The 22,358-nt window shown below is 36.0% G+C and overlaps 1 protein-coding gene across 4 annotated transcripts in view; it reads left to right on the top strand.

The window, feature by feature from the left end:
• The first annotated feature begins 6,012 nt into the window (after window positions 1–6,012).
• Window positions 6,013–22,358, top strand: part of SLC38A11 (solute carrier family 38 member 11) — a 49,188-nt gene continuing 32,842 nt past the window's right edge. For 2 of the 4 annotated variants that reach the window (XM_037044563.1, XM_037044565.1), the window contains exons 1-6: window positions 7,304–7,433; window positions 7,940–8,054; window positions 9,941–10,015; window positions 15,726–15,860; window positions 16,811–16,876; window positions 20,960–21,066. In XM_037044563.1, the coding sequence (XP_036900458.1) occupies window positions 7,395–7,433; window positions 7,940–8,054; window positions 9,941–10,015; window positions 15,726–15,860; window positions 16,811–16,876; window positions 20,960–21,066 (537 nt within the window). In that variant the 5' untranslated portion in view covers window positions 7,304–7,394. Of the gene's footprint in view, window positions 6,101–7,303; window positions 7,434–7,939; window positions 8,055–9,940; window positions 10,016–15,725; window positions 15,861–16,810; window positions 16,877–20,959; window positions 21,067–22,358 lie in introns of those variants that run through there. The other 2 variants (XM_037044566.1, XM_037044564.1) reach the window with 2 other exon arrangements.

A 22,358-nucleotide genomic window follows, 5' to 3' on the forward strand; every position in this document is an offset into this window, starting at 1 on the left:
ATGCTAAAATCCTCAACAAAATATTAGCAAATCAGATCTGGCAATACATTAAAAGAACATACACCAAGATCAAGTTGGATTTATTCCAGGGATGCAAGGTTGGCACAATATTCACAAGTCAGTAAATGTGATAAATTGCATAAACAAAATAAAAGATAAAAATCTGCCCTGGCTGGTGTCACTCAGTGGATTGAGTGCTGGACTGTGAACCAAAGGGAAACCAGCTTGACTTCCAGTCAGGGCACATGCCTAGGTTGTAGGCCAGGTCCCCACTAGGGCAGGTGTGGGAGCCAACCACACGTGGATGTTTCTCTCCCTCTCTTTCTCCCTCACTTCTCCACTCTCTATAAATAACTAAAATCTTTAAAAAGATAAAAAAGATAAAAATCCTATGTTCATATTAATAAGTGCATTAAAAGCATTTGATAAAATCCAGCACCCATTTGTGATAAAAACTCTCAGCAAAGTGGGAAGAGAGGGATCATACCTCCGTATAACCTCAATAACTTTACAACAACAGCAACAAAAATAAGGTACCTAAAAATAAATTTAACCAAGGAGGTAAAAGACATGTACTCCAGAAAAGTATAAGACACTGAAGAAAGAAATGAAACAAGATACAAATAAGTGGAAGATATACCAAGTTCATGGGTTGGAATAATTAATGTAATTAAAACATCTACACACTCAAACAATCTATAGACTCAAGGCAATTTTTATTAAAATACCAATGACATATTTCATAAATTTAGAACAAATATTCCAACAATATATCTGGAATAAAAAAAAACAGATAGCCTCAGCAATCTTGAGAAAGAAGAGCAAAATTATAGGAATCACACTACCTGATCAATGGAACAGAGCAGAGAGCCTAGAAATCAACATACACCTTCTGCTCAATTAATATTTGATAAAGCAGGCCAGAACATACAACGGAGGAAAGACAGTCTCTTCAATAAATGGTATTAGAAAAATTGAAAGGTACAAGCAAAAAAAAGTGAAACTGGACTGCCAATTTATACCATATACAAGAATAAACTCAGAATGAATAAAAGACTTAAATATAATTTACAAAACCATAAAAATCCTAAAAAGGAGACATAGACAGTAAAATCTCAGACATTTCTCATACCAGTATTTTTGTGGATACATCTCTTATGGCAAGGGAAATAAAGTAAAAACTAAACAAATGGAACTATATCGAACTAAAAAGCTTCTGCAGGCCAAGAGAAACCAACAATAAATAAAAAGGGAACGCATTGTATGGGAGAACATACTTGCCAATGATACATTTGATAAAATATAAAGAATTTATACAACTCAACACAAGGAAGACAAACAAACCAATGAAAAAATGGGCAAAGAACCTGAATAGATATTTCTCCAAAGAGGACATATGGATGGCCCACAGACATATGAAAAAAAGCTCAACGTCATCAGAGTGCTATTGATTAAAACCCCAATGAGAGATATTATCTCACACCTGCCAAAATGACTACCATCAGTAAGTCAACAAACAGCAAGGTTGGTAAGGATGCAGAGAAAAAGGTATCCTCGTGTGCTATAGGTGGAAGTGCAGAGTGGTACAGCCACTGTAAAAAATAGTATGGAACTTCCTCAAAAAATAAAAAATGGAACCGCCTTTTGACCCATTTCTGGAAATACATCTTAGGAATCCTGAAACACCTATTCAAAGAATATATGCACCCCTATGCTCATAGTAGCATTATTTACAATATCCAAGGTCTGGAAACAGCCCAAATGCCCTTCAGTAGATGAGCGGATTTTAAAAACCTGTGGTATAGTTATGCGATGAAATACTACACAGCCCTAAAAAAGAAGGAAATCTGGACTTCCGGTCAAGATGGAGGCATAAGTAAACACAGCTCACCTTCATGCACAACCACATCAAAATTACAGCTAAACTATAGAACGACCATCACTCAGATCCATCAGAAATCAAATAGTTGAATGGAAATCTGACAGCTATGGAATTAAAGAAACATCTATCCAGACAGGTAGGAGGGGCAGAGATGCTAGAATGGGCTGGTTCCACATTCATGTGTGACAAATAAAAATTTGGGAGGGATATCTCAGGGGCAAGGATTCTCAGCCCCACACCAGGCCCCCTAGCTGAGGGTCCCAGTGCCAGGGAAATAAGACCCCATAACTTCTGGCTGCAAAAAACATCAGGGATTGAGTCAGTAGAAGAAACTTCTGGAGTCCCAAGCAGTTCCTCTTAAAGAACCCATACATGGACTTATTCAGACTCACTCCCTCTGAACTCCAGTACCAGGGCCTCAGCTTGAAAGGCACCAGTGGCACACAGGGAGATGGAGTATCTGGCATCAAGGCAAGTGCTGAGTGACAGCTTTCTCCCAAACAGAAATGTGGGCAGAGGTCATTGTCCCTTTTCTGAGCCCTCCTCAAATAGAGCCACAGAGATGACAAGTGAGTGCCATATCTGAGACTCCATCAACCTGGTTAATACTGTTTGCCCTGCCTTGGAGATCCCTGTCCCAAGGTTCTGTCCCACCCAACTTCCTGGCCCACCCAAGCTGTTCACAGTGGCTTTTCCATATGAATGCTGGTCTTGGATCTTGCTTCACAACTTTCTAAATCTTCTAAAAAGAAGCACAGCTAGCATCAGTGAGTCCCCAAACCCCATACCTCTTTGTAAATGACCCAAGACCCAGCACTAGGAGAAGCTAGTTTTAGATCACAGTTTGGCTTTCCCTAGGAATCTGCAAGCCCAGCCCAAGTAGCATCCATCTGCAGATTGCTTTATATATCATGCAGGGTGGTCCCAAGAAGAACACCTGTTGGGGTTGACCTTGGCTTGCACTACCTTGGAAACCCCAGAGCCTGTGCACCCAGTGGACAGCTACAGAACAAACTGAAATACTACCACCCTGCCCCTGCACATCTGATCCTCCACAGAGGTCAGAGGTTGGTGGTCAGACTTTGCAGCTAACTGGCCTGAGTAAATTCCTCCCATTGACTTGCCAATATCAATTAAGCTTCAACTACGAGAGGAGAGTGTTCTCAGCACACAAGAAGGGCACACCTCAAGTACCCAGTTTGGGTGATAGAGGGGGCTGTGCCATTGGACTCTACAGACTACCTAGTACATTAGGCCTTGCTACCAAGACAGGGAGTCATAGTGGCTCTATCTAATACAAAGAAACAAACACAGGGAGGCTACCAAAATAAGGAGACAAGAAAACATGGCTCAAATAAAAGAATAGATCAAGACTCCAGCAAAAGAACTAAACAAAGTCGAGGTAAATTATCAGTTGCAGAGTTTAAAACACTGGTTATAAGGATGCTCAAGGAACTTAGTGGTAACGTCAAAGGCATACAAAAGATCCAGTCAGAAACAAAGGATTCAAATATTGAAATAAAGAACAATATATAGGGAAACAGCACTAGCGCAAAAGAAGCTGAGAATCAAATCAATGATTTGGAACATAGGGAAGAAAATAACAACCAATCAAAACAAGAAGAAAAAGAATCCAAAAAAAAACAAGGACAGTATAAGGAGCCACTAGGACAACTTCAAGCACTCTAACACTCACATCATAGGAGTACCAGAAAAAGAAGAGAAAGAACAAGAAATTGGAAATCTATTTTTAAAAATAGTGAAAGAAAACTTCCCTAATTTGGGGAAAGAAAAAGGCATGCAAGTCCAGGAAGCACCAGAGTCTCAAACAAGATGGATGCAAAGAACCCCACTTCAAGACACATTATAATTAAAATGCTAATGATCATAGATAAAGAGAGAATCTTAAAAGTAGCACGAGAAAAGAAGTTAGTTACCTTCAGGGGAGCTCCCATAAGACTGTCAGCTGATTTCATACATATCTATGAACAACTGAATCTAAAAAACAAACTAGGCAAACAAGAAGAACAGAGACAGAATCATGGATACCAAAAGGGTTTTGATGGATGCCAGATGAGATGGTGGATGTGTGGAAATGGGTAAAGAAGTGATGGGATTAAGAATTACAAATTGGCAGTTACAGAATAGCCATGGGGATGTAAAGTACAGTATAGAAAATGGAGTAGCCAAGAAACTTATATGCATGACCCATGGACATGAACAATGGTGTGGGGATTGCCTGAGAGAGTTGGGGGTGCTGGGTAGAAGGAGAGCTAAGGGGGAAGACTTGGGTCAATTGTAATAGCATAATCAATAAAACATAATTTTTATAAAGAAAGAAATCATACCTTTTCCAACAGTGTGGATCGGGACATTATTATGCTAAGTGAAATAAGCCAGTGAGAGACAGACCAATTACCATGCAATCTCACTTATCTGTAGGGTATAATTAACTGAATAATCTAAATAAACTGATGAACAAAATAGAAACAAAGGCATGGATACATGGTTTAAACTGGCAGCCATCAGAGGAAAGGGGAAAGGGCCACAGAATGAAAGAAGGTGAAGGTATTAGCCAAAAAATATATATGCAGCACCCATGGACACAGGCAACAATGTGGTAATGGCCAGAAGGAAGGGGGAGTGGGAGCTGGGTGGAGGTGGGCAGAGAGGGTAAATGGGGATGTCCGTAATAGTGTCAATAATAAAAATAATGAAAAGCAAGTGAAATAAAGAGTAATTTTTTAAAAACAACCAAAATCCATATTTTTAGATCTCCATTCGTTCTCAGCTTAGATACCACTAAAGAAAGCTGTGAAATGTTGTGCAGATATTAGGTGGAACTATTATCCCCCATGACCCTATCTGGCATAGTATTGTAACTTATCATTCAAACTGGGACACTTTTAAAAATCAAAAAGATGCTGTTCATAATTACATTGGGACAAGAACTGGGACAGTCTTGGACAAACCAGGGCTTATTGTCACATTCATTTAAACTCAGTCTTCAGCACCACACTCTCTCTCACTTCCATCCATACATGACATTATAATGGCTTTATATAACTCTAATATTTACAGTTATAAAACAACAAAATATCCTAACTATGAGTTAATAATAACATGCTATCACAAGAATAAGATATTCTTTGATAATGAGAATTGATCAAAGAAGAGAGTTATAAGAATGATTTTGTAAGATGATTAATGCAAAGAAAAAAGGAAAGAATACATACTGGTGAGTTAGCCAAAATTATCTGAGTAGTCCTTCCAGACCTCTAAACCAAGGACACCTACATCCGGAAAGCTGAGGACACATCTAAGTTGTATCTACTTGTTGCAACAGCTAAGCCAATAACCTAACACTGTAGAGAATATCAAGCTTCCATTTTTATAAAGACAAAAGTATACCCTTCTTCAGATTCCTAAGTTTGAGGAAAAAGTAACTTGCTCAGGGATGTGGATGGAAATTTTTTTATCTCTATTCTCAAATTTGAACCTTAATAATGTCCAAGTGGAGTCAGGTTAGCAATCAGAAGAGCTTTATAAATTCAGACTTCTGCCAACAGAGAGCCTTCTCAGGTTATTTCTAAGTGAGTTAGATGCTATTAGAGGTCGGGTAACTAAGACAGTCACTAAATAATGAAGAAAAGTAATAATCCCACCCAAACGTAATATACCATATTATAGAGATCGTATAATCTGTAAAAAGTTCAAATTAAGGCTCTCTACATTCCTGAAAGTCTGGCTTCTGTAGCGTCTATCTGGGGCTAAAACAGACTCAGTAAAACTGCTTATGTGCATATGATACACACTTACCCTCTACCTTAAACACTGTGTAATTTGAGGAAACTATGGGGTCCTCAAATGTTAACTGTGCTTATCTTTGCGTGGGTGAACTGCCAGTGACTCTATGTACTGCCAGTCCTAGTCTTTCTTCTTCATGCTTTCTCACTGAGACTGAGAGTACTTTTGAAATTCTATTCAACAACTAATACTTCTGAAATTATAAAGACGGTCTTTAAGACATCATTAAAATATGTATAACAAACTTCTCGTTCCTGGTCCAGTGTACCAGAAGCTGGAACACTGCACTCCAACCTAAAAACAAGTAAAAAGCTGAACATTTATGGCTATAACAAATGATGGGTTGAAATATAAAGCATGGATGGATAAGATACACACTACTTTCATGAACTGGATGACTCAGGATGAAGGGTAAAGAATGAGGACAATAACATCAAGCAAATTGATGTTAAATTTTGTTTTTGCAATTTGAAGAAAATATGATAAAATGTTAACATTTGTTAATTTGATAGTGGAGAGTATAGGGTGTTTTATAATTCTCTTTAGTTTTTTCATGTTCTTAAAATGTTTCATAATTTTAAATAAGTATCTATGAATCAGAAGCTCTTAAAGTACCCTATTTTGCAGTGTGTAACATGCACTCCCATTCTTTAATGTGTGCATTATGCACAGGATTTATTATACCCATTATTGCACCCATGGTATGTAATCATTAATCCTGTATGTAATGTGCATCCTCATTTTTCCCTCAAAAATTTGAGCAAAATGTGCTTATTATACATGGCAAAGTATGTATTTGATAAGTACCAATGTCACATGACCACTCACACTGTCCGTGAAACCGTTCTCTGTGTATTCTCTTTCTGTGATTGAATATTCTCTGGGGCTTTTTCCTCATTCGTAAGACAACAGGTGAATAAAAGGTCCTTTATGATTCTCTCTACCTCAGATACTCTGGGTGCCTTCCCTCTCCCGTCACCTTACACCCCAACACCCCTCCTTTAAGGTCACTTATTGAATCCGTTATCAATCCATCTTCCTTTCCTCTCTTTAAGTCTCCTTTTCTGAAAAGTCACGGGTAATATTTAACCAAAGCATGCTGGGTAATCGAGTTTGCTAAAACTCTAGAAAAGTTTTTTTCTTCTTTTCCATTTAAAATGAAACCCCTGCGTTTTCATCTGCCCTCTTTGACACAGAGGAGGTGTAGGGAGGAGGAGGGGACAGAAGGGATATTCCACGGGGGTGGGGGCGGGTGCTACTGCATCCTTACCTGGGCATCAATCTCCAGGGAAGGAGCAGCTAACTTGGAGATGGACTAAATCGAGGCCACCGTAACTCTGTACGATCTGGGCGGGTGCCGTGAGCAGAACAAAATATACTTTGCAACTGGAGCTGGAGTGGGAGTGGGAGAGAGGGCTGCCCACATCCGAAACATCTTGTGGCATCTCCGCAGGAGAAGGGAGGTGGGCAAGTCCCTGGGGGGGAAGTTCTCCGGACTTGGCAGCCAAGAGAGCTCCCGGCTGCTGTCCGAGTGGCCCGAGGAGGTGCAGGGTTGGGGTCCGCGGCGCCGGAGTGACAGCTGGGTCCGGATTCCCCGTGGCAGGCTGACCCGGCTTTACTAAATTTCGGAGGAGGGAGGAAGGTGTGGCTAGAGAAGGTATCCAAGACCGTGAATCTTCCACCTGCTGAGGACCCGGGTGCAACCATGGGCTACCAGGGGCAGCAGCCCGTCATCCCACCACAGGTAAAAGTGGAGACGGGCTGGTTCTGCAGCCAAGTTCCCTCAAAGCTTCATTCGCCCTGCGACAGAGATCGCCTTACCTTCATTTAGGGGTCCTGGTTAGCACCACCGAAAAGTTCTCTGGAAGAAGCTTTGCCTTGATTTGACTTTTTTTTTCCTTGCCAGGCACTTTTCAATGTAATCCCTTTACTTCCACAAAATCACATCGTTGGCTCTCTGTAGGACACTGTATTCTGGGGTTCCACGTAGCATCCATGTACTCGGTGCAGTTTTAATTAGGACCTTTTAGGATAGAGTTTGTTTGGAAAACTCTGTTGAGCTACTAGCTATAATTGTTACTCTTTATTATTATTCTCATCATTTTTTATTATCGCGATTGCCATTATTATCAATTATATGTTGATATTATGTTAGTCTATTATATTGCATATTTAACACTTTTCTGGTTTTGAACTAGTAAATATTGGTTTAACTTTATTCATTATTGGCCATTTTATATATTTAAATAGAGCGATCTAGATGACAAAGAACTCATTTCTGAACATAAGCACAAAGGGAAAACTTGTCGACAGGCTGCTGCTGTTTTTAATGTTGTCAACTCTATTATAGGATCTGGTATAATAGGTAAGTATTACTTTGTTGTTGTTTTTTAAATTTTAAGTGAAAATACCAAATTTAAGACTCTTATTATGGGTGTTCATTGATTTTATTAGAGTAAAGATCTTAAATGATAAAATTGGTAATAATTGTCTGACATAAGATCCTTCCATTTCTCCCTCTGTAACAATGGGCAGCACATTTGTCCCTTTTTTGCTGAAGATGGAGTTGTGATCCACACGCTTTGCACAACTGAAACCATCCACCACGTGTGTTAGGTTAGATGGAGTTTCATACAGAACATACTGAAATTTTTTTCCACAGACTGCATGGACAATTGGTAATGTTACCTAATTTACTTTTCCCTCTTCCTGAAGTAGCATCACTTGAATCACCTTTCTGTGACCATCTAGAGCTGTAAAACCTCCAGATACATGGAAATATCTGAGGTACAAAATTTTAATGTGAAAATATACCAAACTTGCGAAAAATTAAATCCACACAATAGTACTTTACCCATCTATATAGTGTTAAGTTTAAAGTATGAACATAGTAATTTATATTCATTTCAATATAATGTAGTCAATAAGTAGAAATTGGTTTTAAAAAGTGAATATGATTTTTTTTAAATAAAGGAGCCAAATCATAATTGAAAAAATGAGCAGCTCATATTTTCCCAATTTGAAACAAGGACAAAATTAAGTACATTCCATTATAGTTATAAAGGTAGTTATATTCCCATACTTACTATTTTTTTGTTATTTAAAACATTCAATTTAAGAAAAAGTAGGGACAAAACAGAATCATGTAATACTCATTGAGAATGTTATCTTTTTGTGAAATTTTGACATTTTAATCACAATCATTGATGAATTTTTATCTGAACTGAGTGATGTATATTTTCATTTTCCTTGTTTCCATATATAAATATTTTTTCAAATAGTGCATCAAGTGGAAGTACCTGAGGCAAAGTAGTAAAAAATAGAGTCAGAGACTTGTTTGAAATTTTGCCTCCACGTGCCACAGAGATGTGGGCAGCTCTTGTTGGCAGAATTCCAGACATAATTCCTGATTTGAACCCTTTAAGCTCATCCATGTCAGCAACATTTAAAGTACCTCTTAATTATGCTCAGCCAATTTTCTTCTTTATTTTTGGAGAAAGAGAAGAAGAAGGGAGAGAAAGAGAGGGAGAGAAACATCAATTTGTCTTTCCACTTCTCTGTTCATTCATTGGTTGTTTCTTGTATGTGCCCTGACCAGGGATCAAACCCTCAACCTTGGCATATCAGGACAATGCTCTAACTGAACTGCTGGGGCTAATTTTTCAGAGAGTAAAATACTGCATAGAAATATTTTTAAATATTTTAAATATTTTGTTGTGCATAATCTAAAATTATTCATTTCAAAAAAATCAAAAAAAATTTTCATATTACCCCCTACGCTTTATAAAAATATTTTTGCCTTCTCATTTTTCTTCCCTTTTGCTACATGGTTGCCCATTTTGACTCCTCATGTCCAGTTACCTTTCTGTGCTCTTTTATCCTTTCTGCTTTCCCAGGCAGCACATGAAGTTTTGTGTCATTACTCTCCATATTCTAGGTCATATGATCCCCTCACCCAGACATGAACATAATTTGTATGAACTGGCATCTGATTTTCATTTTCTGCTGTCTTATTCACATTCCATTGCCTCATAAACTTGCTATCTGTACATGTCTTTAACTTATAACATTTTATTCTGAAATAAGTATTAATATGCTAACATTTAATTTTAGTAGTCATATGCACTGTTTATAATTATGTCATATAACTATCTCAGTGTACTTAACCTACTATATGTAGAAATTGGGAAAAACTTCTGTATTTGTATATGTTTTATTAATGTGATATGTGGGCATTTTATGTTTTTCCAGGATTGCCTTATTCAATGAAGCAAGCTGGCTTTCCTCTCGGAATATTGCTTTTATTCTGGGTTTCATATGTTACAGGTAAAATACTATGCAATTGTGAATTCTTGCAAATTACATTCCAAAAGGACTATTTTATGCACACACACACTCATACACACACACACACCCTGTCATTGAATTTGCTAGTTGTATTGGATCAAAGAATCCTAAAGAATTAAGACATTTATGTCTGAGAAAATTTACTTTTCTTGCCAATCCTCTGAGGATTAGAAAAGCATTATATATTGTATTACCAGGCCTAAATCCTTTTCATGTGCTCTTTCATTTTGTGAAGAACGTGGTAGGAGGGGAAGTCATTTTCAAGGCTGATTAAAGCCAAGACAGCTATGCTCTGAAAGTGCAATTGTTAGGACTGCCTTTCCCACGGGGACCATGGGCAACTGCACGAGTGACAGATCTTCTCCAGCTGTTTGTGCAGGTGTTCTCACCTTGCCCATGCCTGCCCAGTTCCCCACCTGCCACTGTCTTTAAGTGCAGCAGTACAGTGCTTCTATGCTACTTCTCTTCTGCCTCCCCCTTTCCATGTAATGTGTTCATTCACACCCAACCGAAGTGCAGACTATGCAACTCATAATCCGTGCAGACTATGCAACTCATAATGTTGAGAAGGTCCTCTTTCTTTTGTCCTTATGCCTGCCTTGTCATCCCTTCCACTCACCTCATGACAAATGCAGGGTCTTTCCTCTACCTTAGGATGGCTGTGGAAGAGGCATCAACACACCACCCGCTGTGGTTGATGCTATGGTGGCTGCTGTGTGTAGTCACCTAGATGCCTTTTTTACCAGGTAATGCAAAACACCTTAATTGTCCCCTTCTGTACAGTGTTGACCTGGGCCTCAGTGGTACCACCTTCCTGTGCGGTTATGGCCCCAAGCCGCCATTTTCCCACAGCTTTTAACCAGTGCCTGACTCATACAGAAACCTTGCCTCCAAGAGGGACCAACACATGGTGCAGTAGGAGCTCCGGAGGACCACCACTGCAGGGCTCAGCTGCAGCTGGTCTCCACCTGGGACCCATCCCTCCTGAGGTGCTTCCCCTGCCCTATCATCTCACACTTCTCCTGGCAGCTCTCCCTGTAATCCCTTGTCTAAGAATATGTCTAAACTCTGCTTGTAGAGAACCTACCCAGATGCTATTTCTCATAAACTCTCAGGCTTCCAAGCCTAGCCTACAACTGTTGTTTTTCCCAGGCTACAGGAGAAAGAGAGTGAAGCATGTAGAAGGTAGGAAAGTCAGAGCTGCAAAAGCGCTGGGCTCCCTTCCCTTTGCTTTCTTCTCTCCCCACCCAAAACCTAAACTGCTTTTAGCTTCTACAGCTCTTAAGTTGTAGCCTAATTTGTAATTTAGTAATGTGAGATCTCTAACTTTGTGCTTATTTCGAGTCACTTGTTTTTGAAAATTCTGAGCATGTTCTGTCCCCAAGAGCATTTATCACGCTAAAAAATCCCGTCCAAGGATTTACCCTTGTCCTTTCTAATTTCCTACTTCCTGGTCAATCAGCCCTGACAAATAATTAATTTCCACCCAGGCATAATAACCATGGCTTATTTAAGTGCATTGTAAATATGTACATACATGGAAAAAATTAAAATGTGTATCAACAAAGAATTCAATACTTAAGGAGAATGAACAGTTTACTAATCCAAATCATATTAACCAAAAATAAATCATGCTATGAATAACATTCTCAACTGATTTTATATATAAAACTACTGCAATTATTACAGGCAGCCTTTGCAAGGTTATATGCTGCAAAACTATTAATCAGTAGAAATTAGTCTTACTAATTTGGTTACATGATCAAAATCCTTAAATAACTTTGATAAGTAAAGGTAACCACACACAAAAAATACATAGACTATGATTCATTTGGTTTTTTAAATAGGCTTTTAAGAGGAAAATTTACAAGTAGGGTATGATACTAAATTTTTCTTTAAAGTGACACTGTAATTACACAATGATTTGTCGCTAGTGTTATTCTTTTGTCTTTCTAAGGCCTCTGATGAGGTATGACCAATTCAATGGTGTTTTTCCCAAGTTCTGTTTCCAAGTTTGTAAAATGTTGAGAAACAAAAATAGAATTATAAATATTTATAACAAAGGTTTATTTTTAAATTGCTTTAAGATTTTTGTATTTGTTGATTAGAGTAAAATAATTTTATTGTCCAAACATACAGAATGATTTAAAAGAAAATTTTCATGTTGAACAACATAAACTCATTTATGGATTACCTAAAATTTGCATGTAATGTATTTAAAATGATATCAAAATGTTATAGTGATTGATATTTGAGATTCCTAAAACCTTTAAGGTAATAATATATTTATAGTCTTTATTTTACAAGCAAATGAAATCATTTACATTTATCATTGACTACATTTTTAGCAAATTGTTAACTTCAAGAAATACATTTTGAACTTTTATAAACAGCATTTTCATTCCAAGCATACACTTCTTCACCCAAAAAAATTTACAGGAGCTGTGAAATTGGGTCTCTCCTATCTGTTACTCAGGTTTTCATTGATTCTGTCTTTGGCAAGTAAGTTGCTGTTTTACTGCATTTATCATCTGCCCACTTTCTGACCATATTGCTGCAAGACTTACCTTTATCAAACCTTGGCCTGATCACTATTATTCCCCCAATCAAAGCATTCCAAGACTCTACAATGACAAAAGAAAAAAATTATTGCATTTGAATTTCTTCACAGTACAGTCCCAGTCTGAATTTCCAGTCTATCTCCAACTACCGAAACTTCTCTTTCAGCCTGTCACCAGCAGTGCTATGTGTGAACCTTATGTTTTAGCTATCCTGGACTATGTCATCCCTCACATACAGAATATGCTTTCACACTGCCTGCCCACGGATACTCCCCCTGCTTGACATTTTCCTTCTTTTTTCTCTACCTGGTGAAATCCTATTCATCCTCCAAGACACTACTCAACTTTTCTGTGAAGCCTTTCATAGTTTTCAGCAAAGGAAGTAGAATTCATTGCTATGTCCTGTGTGCTTGTGGAATGTTTTAAAATATATTCATTGGGTCATTAATCAAATTAAATTTGAATCCTGCTCTGGAGTGATCACTGATTTCAACAGTATTTCCTGACACCGCCGCCATTGTAGCAATGGAGAGCATGGTTCCTGCTTATATGCAGCTCACACATAGGGTCAGGCCAACAAAACTAAATAGTGACAATACCTCATTAAAAATACCATAATAAAGATATGTGCGTGATCATAGGAACATTGGCATTTAACACGACCTCAGAGGAGCAGACATGTTTTGGGAAGGAGGAGATACTTCCACCAAGTGTTTATGAAAACATGTGAGTGAGTGAAGAAAATGGAAGGTTGCTTTAAGCAGGTGGAAATGTAGAAATACAAAAGGGAACTGTGTAATTACTCAGTCTGGGTAAAGTGCGGGGTTGGTGTCTGTACGTAAGCAGAGGGAGATGCTGGTAGAGAAGTTTGCAGAGGCAGTTATGAAGGTTCCCATGAATGGCTCTATCATTACCATAGTTCCCTGAGGGCTGCCTAGATGCTGAGCATAAAGCCACCACCATACTTAATTCTTCTGACTCCGTGAAGTAGGTATGCACTTTCTACTTTTATGAAGGAGGAAACTGAAACTTTAACGGATTCAAATGACATACCCAAGGTCTACAGTTGCTTCCAACAGAGTTGAGATTTTGATTAATTGCATGTGTTCCAGGGCCAGACTGCCAGGGTCCAAGTCCTGACTGCTCCAATGCTAGCTCTGGCTAGCATTGGCAATTTACTTAACCTTTTCTGTGCCTCACTTTTCTCATTTATTAAATGAGGGGTACCTAGGATTATTGTAAAGGATAAACAAGTTAGTATATGTAAAGCATTTTTAAAAGGCCTGGCACACAGGAAGTACTGTGACAGTATTTGTGATATATTTTTGTGTTTGTAATATAATAATCCCGAAAGGTCCAGTCCTCCACCCAAGGTCACACAGCTAATAAATAATGTTTTCTGCCTCATGAAAAGGAGTTCGTTTTTTATTAGAAGGTATTATAGGATCCCCTGGAGTATTTTAAGCGGACCACATGATCAGATTTATGATATGGTCAGACCCATCTAAGGAGGAATGTTGAGAAAGTCTTAGCAGATGTCAAAAATATTTTGATAGAGGGTGAGATTGGTGGATGAGAAAACTATTGGAAGGTTATTGCCATAATCCAGATAGTATATGATAAAGGCCTAAGCCCTAAAATAAAGCAAGCTAGGGATTAGAGATGAGGGGATACAGTAGAATAATTCATGATGCAGTAACGGACTTGGTGACCAAAAGATATAGAAGATGATGAATAATGAGAAATCTAGGTGATTCTCAAATTTCTGTTGATACTATTTACTGATCAGAGAAATATGGATAAAAAGCAGGTTCCAGAGCAAACATATAAATTAGCATGTGGATATTTTAAAACTGAGATGTCTGTGAGGTCTCCAATGTGAAATGTTTACTAGGCACTAGCTGTAGACATCCGGAGTTTTGGAGTCTGGGCTACAGATACAAATTTGGGGGTTACTAACATCTGTAGGAAAGCCATGCACATGAATGAGATCACAGTGAGCCATCTTGAAGAGTGAGAAAAAGTCTAAGAATGTAGAATAATAGAAAACTGGTATAAAACAGTATCAATGGCCAAATAAGGTAGGAGGAAATCCAAGGGAAAGTGATGCAGCAAAGGCCACAGGGAGAAGGTTGAAAAAGAGGGGAATGCTGAACAGGAAAAAATTGTCACTGAAAGAGCAAATAAAATTAAGATTCAGGGCATGTCAATTGGATTTATCAACTTGGAGTTTACTGAAGAACCTTAAAGAAGTTTCGATGGTGTGGGAGGGATTCAGGGTGGAAATCATACTAGAATTATTTGTATTTTCATCTTTGTCTTTTAATGCATTTTCAAATTACTTAAAGGACAAAAATAACAAAATCACCTGTGGTGAAAACATGAACACGAGAAAAGAGTGCAAGAATTACACCCTGCACATAGCTGTGTACCTAAGAAAACTGCATTGTCCTTCAGTAGGTTAAATGTCATTCACTAGGTTCATCGAGTTAAATGAAGGGGAAAAAGAAAGATATTAACTTTTAATTATATAGTATCTATATAATTATGTCTTCAATTTCAACTTAAAATTGAAACTTAAATCTCTAAAATGTAAATTAAAAAAATTCTTAGAGTGCTCTCTCAACCATAACAATGAAACAGAGTTACTAGTTGTACTTTGTTATAAAACAAATGGTCGAGTCTCCTAAATCTATTTTTATTCATGCTTACAGCATTTTTTCATTTTCAGTTTTCATGTGTCCAATGCCTATGAAATGTCTGATCCCCTACAATGTGTGGCTTGGCAGTTGAGCCGCGTCTTATTAATGGTGGTTGCATTGGCTAGGTTGGGACGTAAAATGAAACACGGACGCTCCGCCGTAGTCTGCATACCTCCTTCTGTCCAGTTCGCTCGTGGGTACCTTAAGTACAGTCGCATCTTGATTGAAAAATAAATACTTGGGAGCAGTACCATTTCACAAAAAATAATGTTTTATGGGAAGTAAATAAGTCTTGCCATGCTGATTTACTGTCGCATTAAACTAACCTCTTTTTTTAAAAAAAAATTCCCTTTTTGTATAAGTCAAAGTATGAAAAACCTTTGTATTACATGTAATCTAACATTTTTAATTGTTATTTTTCCATAGACTTTTCTCTTGTTTTATTGATAAAAGGAGGCGCTCTCTCTGGAACGGACACTTACCAGTCTTTGGTCAATAAAACCTTTGGCTTTCCAGGGTATCTCCTCCTCTCTCTTCTACAGTTCCTGTATCCATTTATAGGTAAGATGAATGTGAAGATGCAAATTATACTTATTTGGGAAAACATACTGTTATTTCTAAATATAATCGTTCTAATATCATTGCATAGTTGTTAAAGAGAACTAGTGATTGAAATATATTCCAAAGTAAGTGTTTGCTTCTTTAGTCACTTTTCTCTTATTCCCTGGTCCTTTTGGCTTGTCTTCTGAATATCTGAAATAAAATGAGAGTGATTTTCATTAGTCTAATGTCTGTTCTCCCCTACTTTGGTGAAAGATAGAATGATCTGGGAATAAAAGTGAGTGAGAGAAACAATGGATCTCTTCCAGGTTGAAATACATTTTTTGAAAATGTTTTGAAATACATTTGTGGAAGCCATGTCCAAAGCCAACACACTATTTACAGTTTGTACTATAATGATGAAAATGTCACCTAGCACTTCTTAAATAAATAAATGTTAAGATTCAACAATGGACAAACTGACTTTATTTTTTTAAACCACTAATACAGAAGTTATTGCTTAAATCACTAGTTTCTTATGTTTCCACCAAAGGCTAAGGATGTATTTCCCCCAAATCTTACTTTTTTAAATGAGGAGATATTTTGGAGCCTTCATAGTATTCTGTTGTTATTTCTCATATTGAACAATGTATGCATTCCTGGAAAAGTATATAGAAACTGAACTCTAATGACAAATAAATCACATTTTAAATGACTACCAAACCTCACTATTATTTAAATATGCTTGGAAAGAATCAATTTGTAAAGTAAAAGTCTTTTTTGATACAAATTAATATTATCCCATAAATCTGTTGTCTAGTTATTTTTAGAGTTGTACATAGTAGTAACCAAAATACATATTTAAAAGTAGTAAGATTATGCCAATATTTGGGAAGTAGTAACTGATTATTTTCAAAATATTCAAGATAAAAATCTTGTTGGTGACTGTATGATTTTAATTATGTATTTAGCTATGATAAGTTACAACATAATAACTGGAGACACTTTGAGCAAAATTTTCCAAAGGATCCCAGGAGGTAAGTAAATATATTTATTTTATATAGTTTCTCATAGTTAATGTCTTTTATAATAATTTATAAGTAAAATATTTGCAAGTTCAAGAGTTGGATGACTTTAAATATCTGAATTCATTCTGATCCTAAAATATTAATCCTTTATATATAGTTTAAATCTTATTTAGCTGTTTAAAAATATGATTACTATTATTGCTGTACTTAGTAATATTGTTATTATTATACTATACTTAGTATAATACTAAGAGTTATTAATAATATTATTGTAATAAATATTATTACTCTACTTAGAATATATTTGAAATATGCTATGTATCACCAACTCTGTTAGTAACATTTTCTTTACTATTTTTAATGCACCATTTCTTACATGAACAAGCTGATCATTTCCTCCACTATTCTATTAACATGTAACTTTAACTCTTGCATAGTCTTGTGAGTTTTGACAATGCACATAGTCATTGTATGTGCATACAGTAAAAATACAGCCACAGCCATAGTAAAAATACAGAATAATTCCATAATACCCAAATTGTTCCTATGCCCCTTTACAGGCAAACCCTCCCTCATCTCTGGCCCTGGCAACCACTGATCTAATTTTTCTGCCTAGTTTTGCTTTTCCCAGAAGGCCAAATCAATGGCATTATACAGTATCCGGCTCTTCTAGTCTGGCTTCTTTCACCTAGCATAGTGCATTTGACTTTCAGCTATGACTTTGGGTATACAGTAGTTTGCTCTTTAAAAAAAAAAAAACAATGGCTGGGGAATGTCCCATTGCATGATTGGACTGGACAACAGTTTATCTGTCAAAGAGAAGCTATGAATATTCTCAACCATACCTTTTTATTAACATGTGCACAACCCCTCTCCCCTTTCAACCTCTCCTCAGATCACGGCCATTTGCATCATTCAACCTTTGTTGTTCAAAGAGCTTCTCATCCAACCCACATAATCCCCATTTTATTGTGACCTGCCTCTATAGTCGTTATTGTAGTTGAAATTGATACAAACATGCCTTTCCTCTTAGTGCTTGAATCACTCATTCTAAAAGACATACAAAACAAAAGAGAGCAAAACCTAGAACTAGAAATCGCACCCCTTCCTCTCTCTGGGTTAGCTAAAATCAGGACTACTTGACCATCAAGTCACAAAACCAATGCTTGCTTGCTATGTGACCTTGAGAAGGTTAACACCCTCTCTGAGTTCTAGTCTATTCATCTCTAACTTATGAATTAGAGTATCAACTGCTTCATATAATTTTTATGCAAAACAAGAGAGATAATGCAGACAGTGCCTAGCATATAGTAGGTTTTCCTAACATTGTTAGTTAGCTATTATTATTGTTACCCTGAAATATTGCCACTTCAGTCCAAGTCCTCAACCTTCAAATCTTAATTTCAAAAACTTAGGTCATGTGAGTAGGTAGAATGCTATGTAAAAATTGGAAGAGGATAATACTATATACAATATGATCTAAATTATAAATTTTCTCTTTGCATAAATAAATAAGAAAAACATTTAAAATATATTTGATATAAATTGTGGTTATCTTTTAATTGTGGGACTCATGGGATTTTGTTTCCTTTGTTATTTTCCAAAGTTTTTCAAAGTAACATGTATTAGTTTTTAATTTTTATTACTTTATTTTTATATGTAAGAAGTAATACATGTTTATTAGGAAACTATTAAAAAGCAGATAAGCAAAATAAAGAATGTAGAACATAATAATCATTTTTTCCTCTCGGGAAAACCAAGTGGGAACAACCCTTCCAACATTCCCTTCCTTCCTTCCTTCCTTCCTTCCTTTTTAATGTAAACTATGAGAGTTTTAAGAATTCATGTAACTTTAAATAGTCATATGAATAACACAACACTATATATCTTGGTCCATAATATGCTTTTTTCTCTTAGCAGTACATTAGGACACATATTCATAGCAAAACATAGAGACCTATTTTAGTTGCTTAGTTAGCAGTTTAGTATTCTCCAGTATCTAGTGTGCAGATACTTTAATTTTAATTTAATTTAATTACTTTAATTTTCCCTGATAGAAACACTTGGATTATTATTTTTTAATTTTTATTTTATAAATATATAAGGTATGATTTTCAGTAAAATAATTTATCCTAGATAAGGCTAAAGTTCCTTTTGAACTCCCCTTCTGGCTTATTAATTTTATAATCGTCAAAAATGACTTTTAAAATATAGATTACACATCAAAGAACTCACTTTTATTCTTATCACAGTTTCTTTACATTGTTGCATATCATATTTTATAACATGTGATTACTTATATGTATTGTAAAGATTAAGATGATGCTACAGTATTTTTAGAAGTAGATAAAATCCTTAGTAAACCTGCATTTTTTTTTCCTGAAATACATCACCAATGCCTTAGATTGACAAATAGGCAATTGCTTAGACTTCTCCTAGATAACTTAAGTCTTAGTTCATGATACAAGTCAAAGTAATGAGAACCATCAGTATAAAAAAGAGTATGTTTATATGATTTTGATATTTTTTAAATATTTCAATGTTCAGTTTTTCCTAATATTGTTGAAACATTTAGAATGCTTATTAGGGTGCATTTTTGTTAGAAGATCAGTAGGGGTAATAGACCTTATCATTGGATCAGTAGTGAAAAATACCCTTTACACAAATGGGGATCCTTAGTTATCAGGCTCCTGTATGATATTCATAGCAGTTTATTTTAGTGTTTTTCTAGGCCTTAGAATTTTCCCACTGAAGAAAATGTATTTTCTACCCAATATATCATAAGAGGGGAGTTTGAAAGGGTAAATAGAAATAGATACAGAGATAATTTAATTCAAGTCATGTTTACCAGGAATATGTAAATGGTTGCATTCAGGGTTTGGGGAACTTATATTTCCTATTTTATTGTTTTAATTCACAACTTTATGATGATTGTTTAGTTATAGCTGAGCTAAATGCTCATGATCGTTCAATTCTTGTGTATACACATGTGCATGTAAAATTTATGCCATTTTGAAATTCCTATGCTAGAACTATCTTTTCAGCTAGTTTATTAACCATATAAGAAAATCAATTTCACTTTTCAGAGCAATAGCTTCTTTTTTATTTTTTAAATCACACTCAGTTATTTGAGACTTGCTTTGTACAGACGTTAAACTTCAGAGAATTAAATGCACAAAGACTGAGTACCACTGGAATATTTCGAATATATAACTACATGATCTCTGAAGGAATTCAATGTGGGCTAAAAAGTTTAAACAATAGTGTCTTCATTAGAATAGGTATAGATCTCTTAAAGAGAATACTGTGCTTAGCACAGCTTTCAAATATATATAAATCTTTTTGTGCTCTAACTTATGGGGGGTTTTTTTTGTACTTGATGATAGTCTCTCTCTGTCTCCCTCTCTCTGTTGTTTGGTGGTTACGAGAGCCAAGAGTCTAAGATATCGTGTCCCAGATTTTAGCGGCTTCCCTGTAACTTATTCGCTATTCAACAAGTTGCTTCTACTTTCTTTCGAGGAAAATATTTCTTTCTCAACAAAAGTATAGAAATATAGTGAATATTTTTACCTAAATATTTAGTTTTGAAATTTTGTTAAAGTTTTACTGTTTAAATTTCTCTGAAATACAGAATTTTTTTAAACCTCAGAAAATGCCTGGTCCCCATGTAGCTTACTTTCTCAAAAAATGGTTTTGCCGTTAGAGGGTTTTGGACTAGGAATGATACGATGTTTGTCTTCGGGGATTTTTTCTTTTGCCCTTGGGAAGTATCTCTGCGGTTTTTAGGTTAAGAATATACTGTACTCCAAGGGCACAGAGGAAGGTAGAACGAGGAAACTGATGAGGAGGCCATTAAAATCATTTAAATGTAAAATATTTTAACATTTGAACATAGGCTTATCTATGTTATCTTGTATTTATTTTTGTGCACCATTTCTAGTCATACATGGTTTTATGGAGCATATTCACTCTTAAAACTTTGTCATATATATATATATTAATATTTTAGTTACTTTGATAAGTCAATATTTACTGTGTCACTGGTGAGCTACTCATCTCTATTAACACTTCATAATATCGATTGTGTTTTAGTTGACCCTGAAAACTTGCTCGTTGGTCGCCACTTCATTATTGTGTTTTCCACGGTTGTCTTTACTCTGCCTTTGTCCCTGTATCGAGACATAGCAAGGCTTGGAAAGGTAATTTTTACACTTAAGTAGGAGCAGAAATGTATTTTCTTACCTGCGTTAATTTTGTCCAACTACTTTCTCTATGAACAAGTTCTTAATTACAGCATTTATCTTTAGTTTCTTTTAGTTTAATTATAATGATGATAGAGTAAACTATTGCTGAATCTTTAGCTTATTGGTGGGAATGGAGGTTTAAATGAGTGTGAACTAAATATGTCCTTTTTCTTTTTCTTTTTAAGGCAGACACTCTAACTGATGTCAGGCAGCCACTTTACATTTAGAAAATATAAAGAATTATACTTAAACTGAGTTTTATTTACTAAAAAAAGGTTCTGTTGTTTTTATAGAGAGTAAGTTAAACAATTTAAAAGCAAACTAACTTTAGAAATAAGGATGAATCATTTTACCAGCTTAAATTTTTCTTTGTAAATTACAATATCTATTGTGCCTATTTTTCATCCATCGCATTCAAATGTCAGTGTTTTGATTAATTGTTGAGAATTTGGCCAGTGTTTATGATTTGTATTGCTAAAAACAAATGCTGAATTCTTTCTAATGAAACCAACCAAATAATTCTTTAACTCATTACATGTGCCCATCAGCAGAGTGGCCTCTACCTGGTTGCATTGGATTTCCTCACTATCAAGGAATGTTTGTATTTTACCCAAAATATTATTGGTGCTGTATCTACATGATGCCAAGCATTCTCATGAGAAAATGTTTTAAAGAATTATACATATAATATTTTATATTCCATTTTGAAAAATCCAACAATTGATTGAATTTTACTTTCTGCTATGATGTTTGATGTGTGACCACAGTTAAGAAGTCCCTCTTTTCTGGCAGAGCTGAGAATACAGATTATATTCCAGAGTATTCTGACTATTCTCCTTCCTTTTTAAACAGGCATCCAGATATAACTAAGAGTGTATCAAAAGGGGCTTTTATAGTGAAATATCTGAAATGGTTGGACTATCTTCCATTCACATGTTCAGTGTAGACATAAATGTTACTTTCACAGAGAAGAAGGCAAGGAATTCAGGAAAAGAAAGCTGCTAATACTTTGTCATTATCTAAGCATTTTCTCCTAAATGTCCCTTTAATGTGTCATATTGAATTAATCAAAACAAATCTCCTAAATAGCTAAGCAGTATAGTTAGGAACCCTGATCTGGGGTCAGGATACTTGCATATGAGTTCTTCCTTTGCCACTTTCTTGCCATGTGGCCTTGAGAATATTACTTAATATTTCTGTTCCTTGGTATTTCTGTTCCTCAGTAGATCAGAGAACTCATAATAGAA

This window comes from Sturnira hondurensis, unplaced genomic scaffold (assembly GCF_014824575.4).
Source record: "Sturnira hondurensis isolate 20B ecotype Veracruz unplaced genomic scaffold, ASM1482457v3 Scaffold0004136, whole genome shotgun sequence".
Lineage (NCBI taxonomy): Eukaryota > Metazoa > Chordata > Mammalia > Chiroptera > Phyllostomidae > Sturnira > Sturnira hondurensis.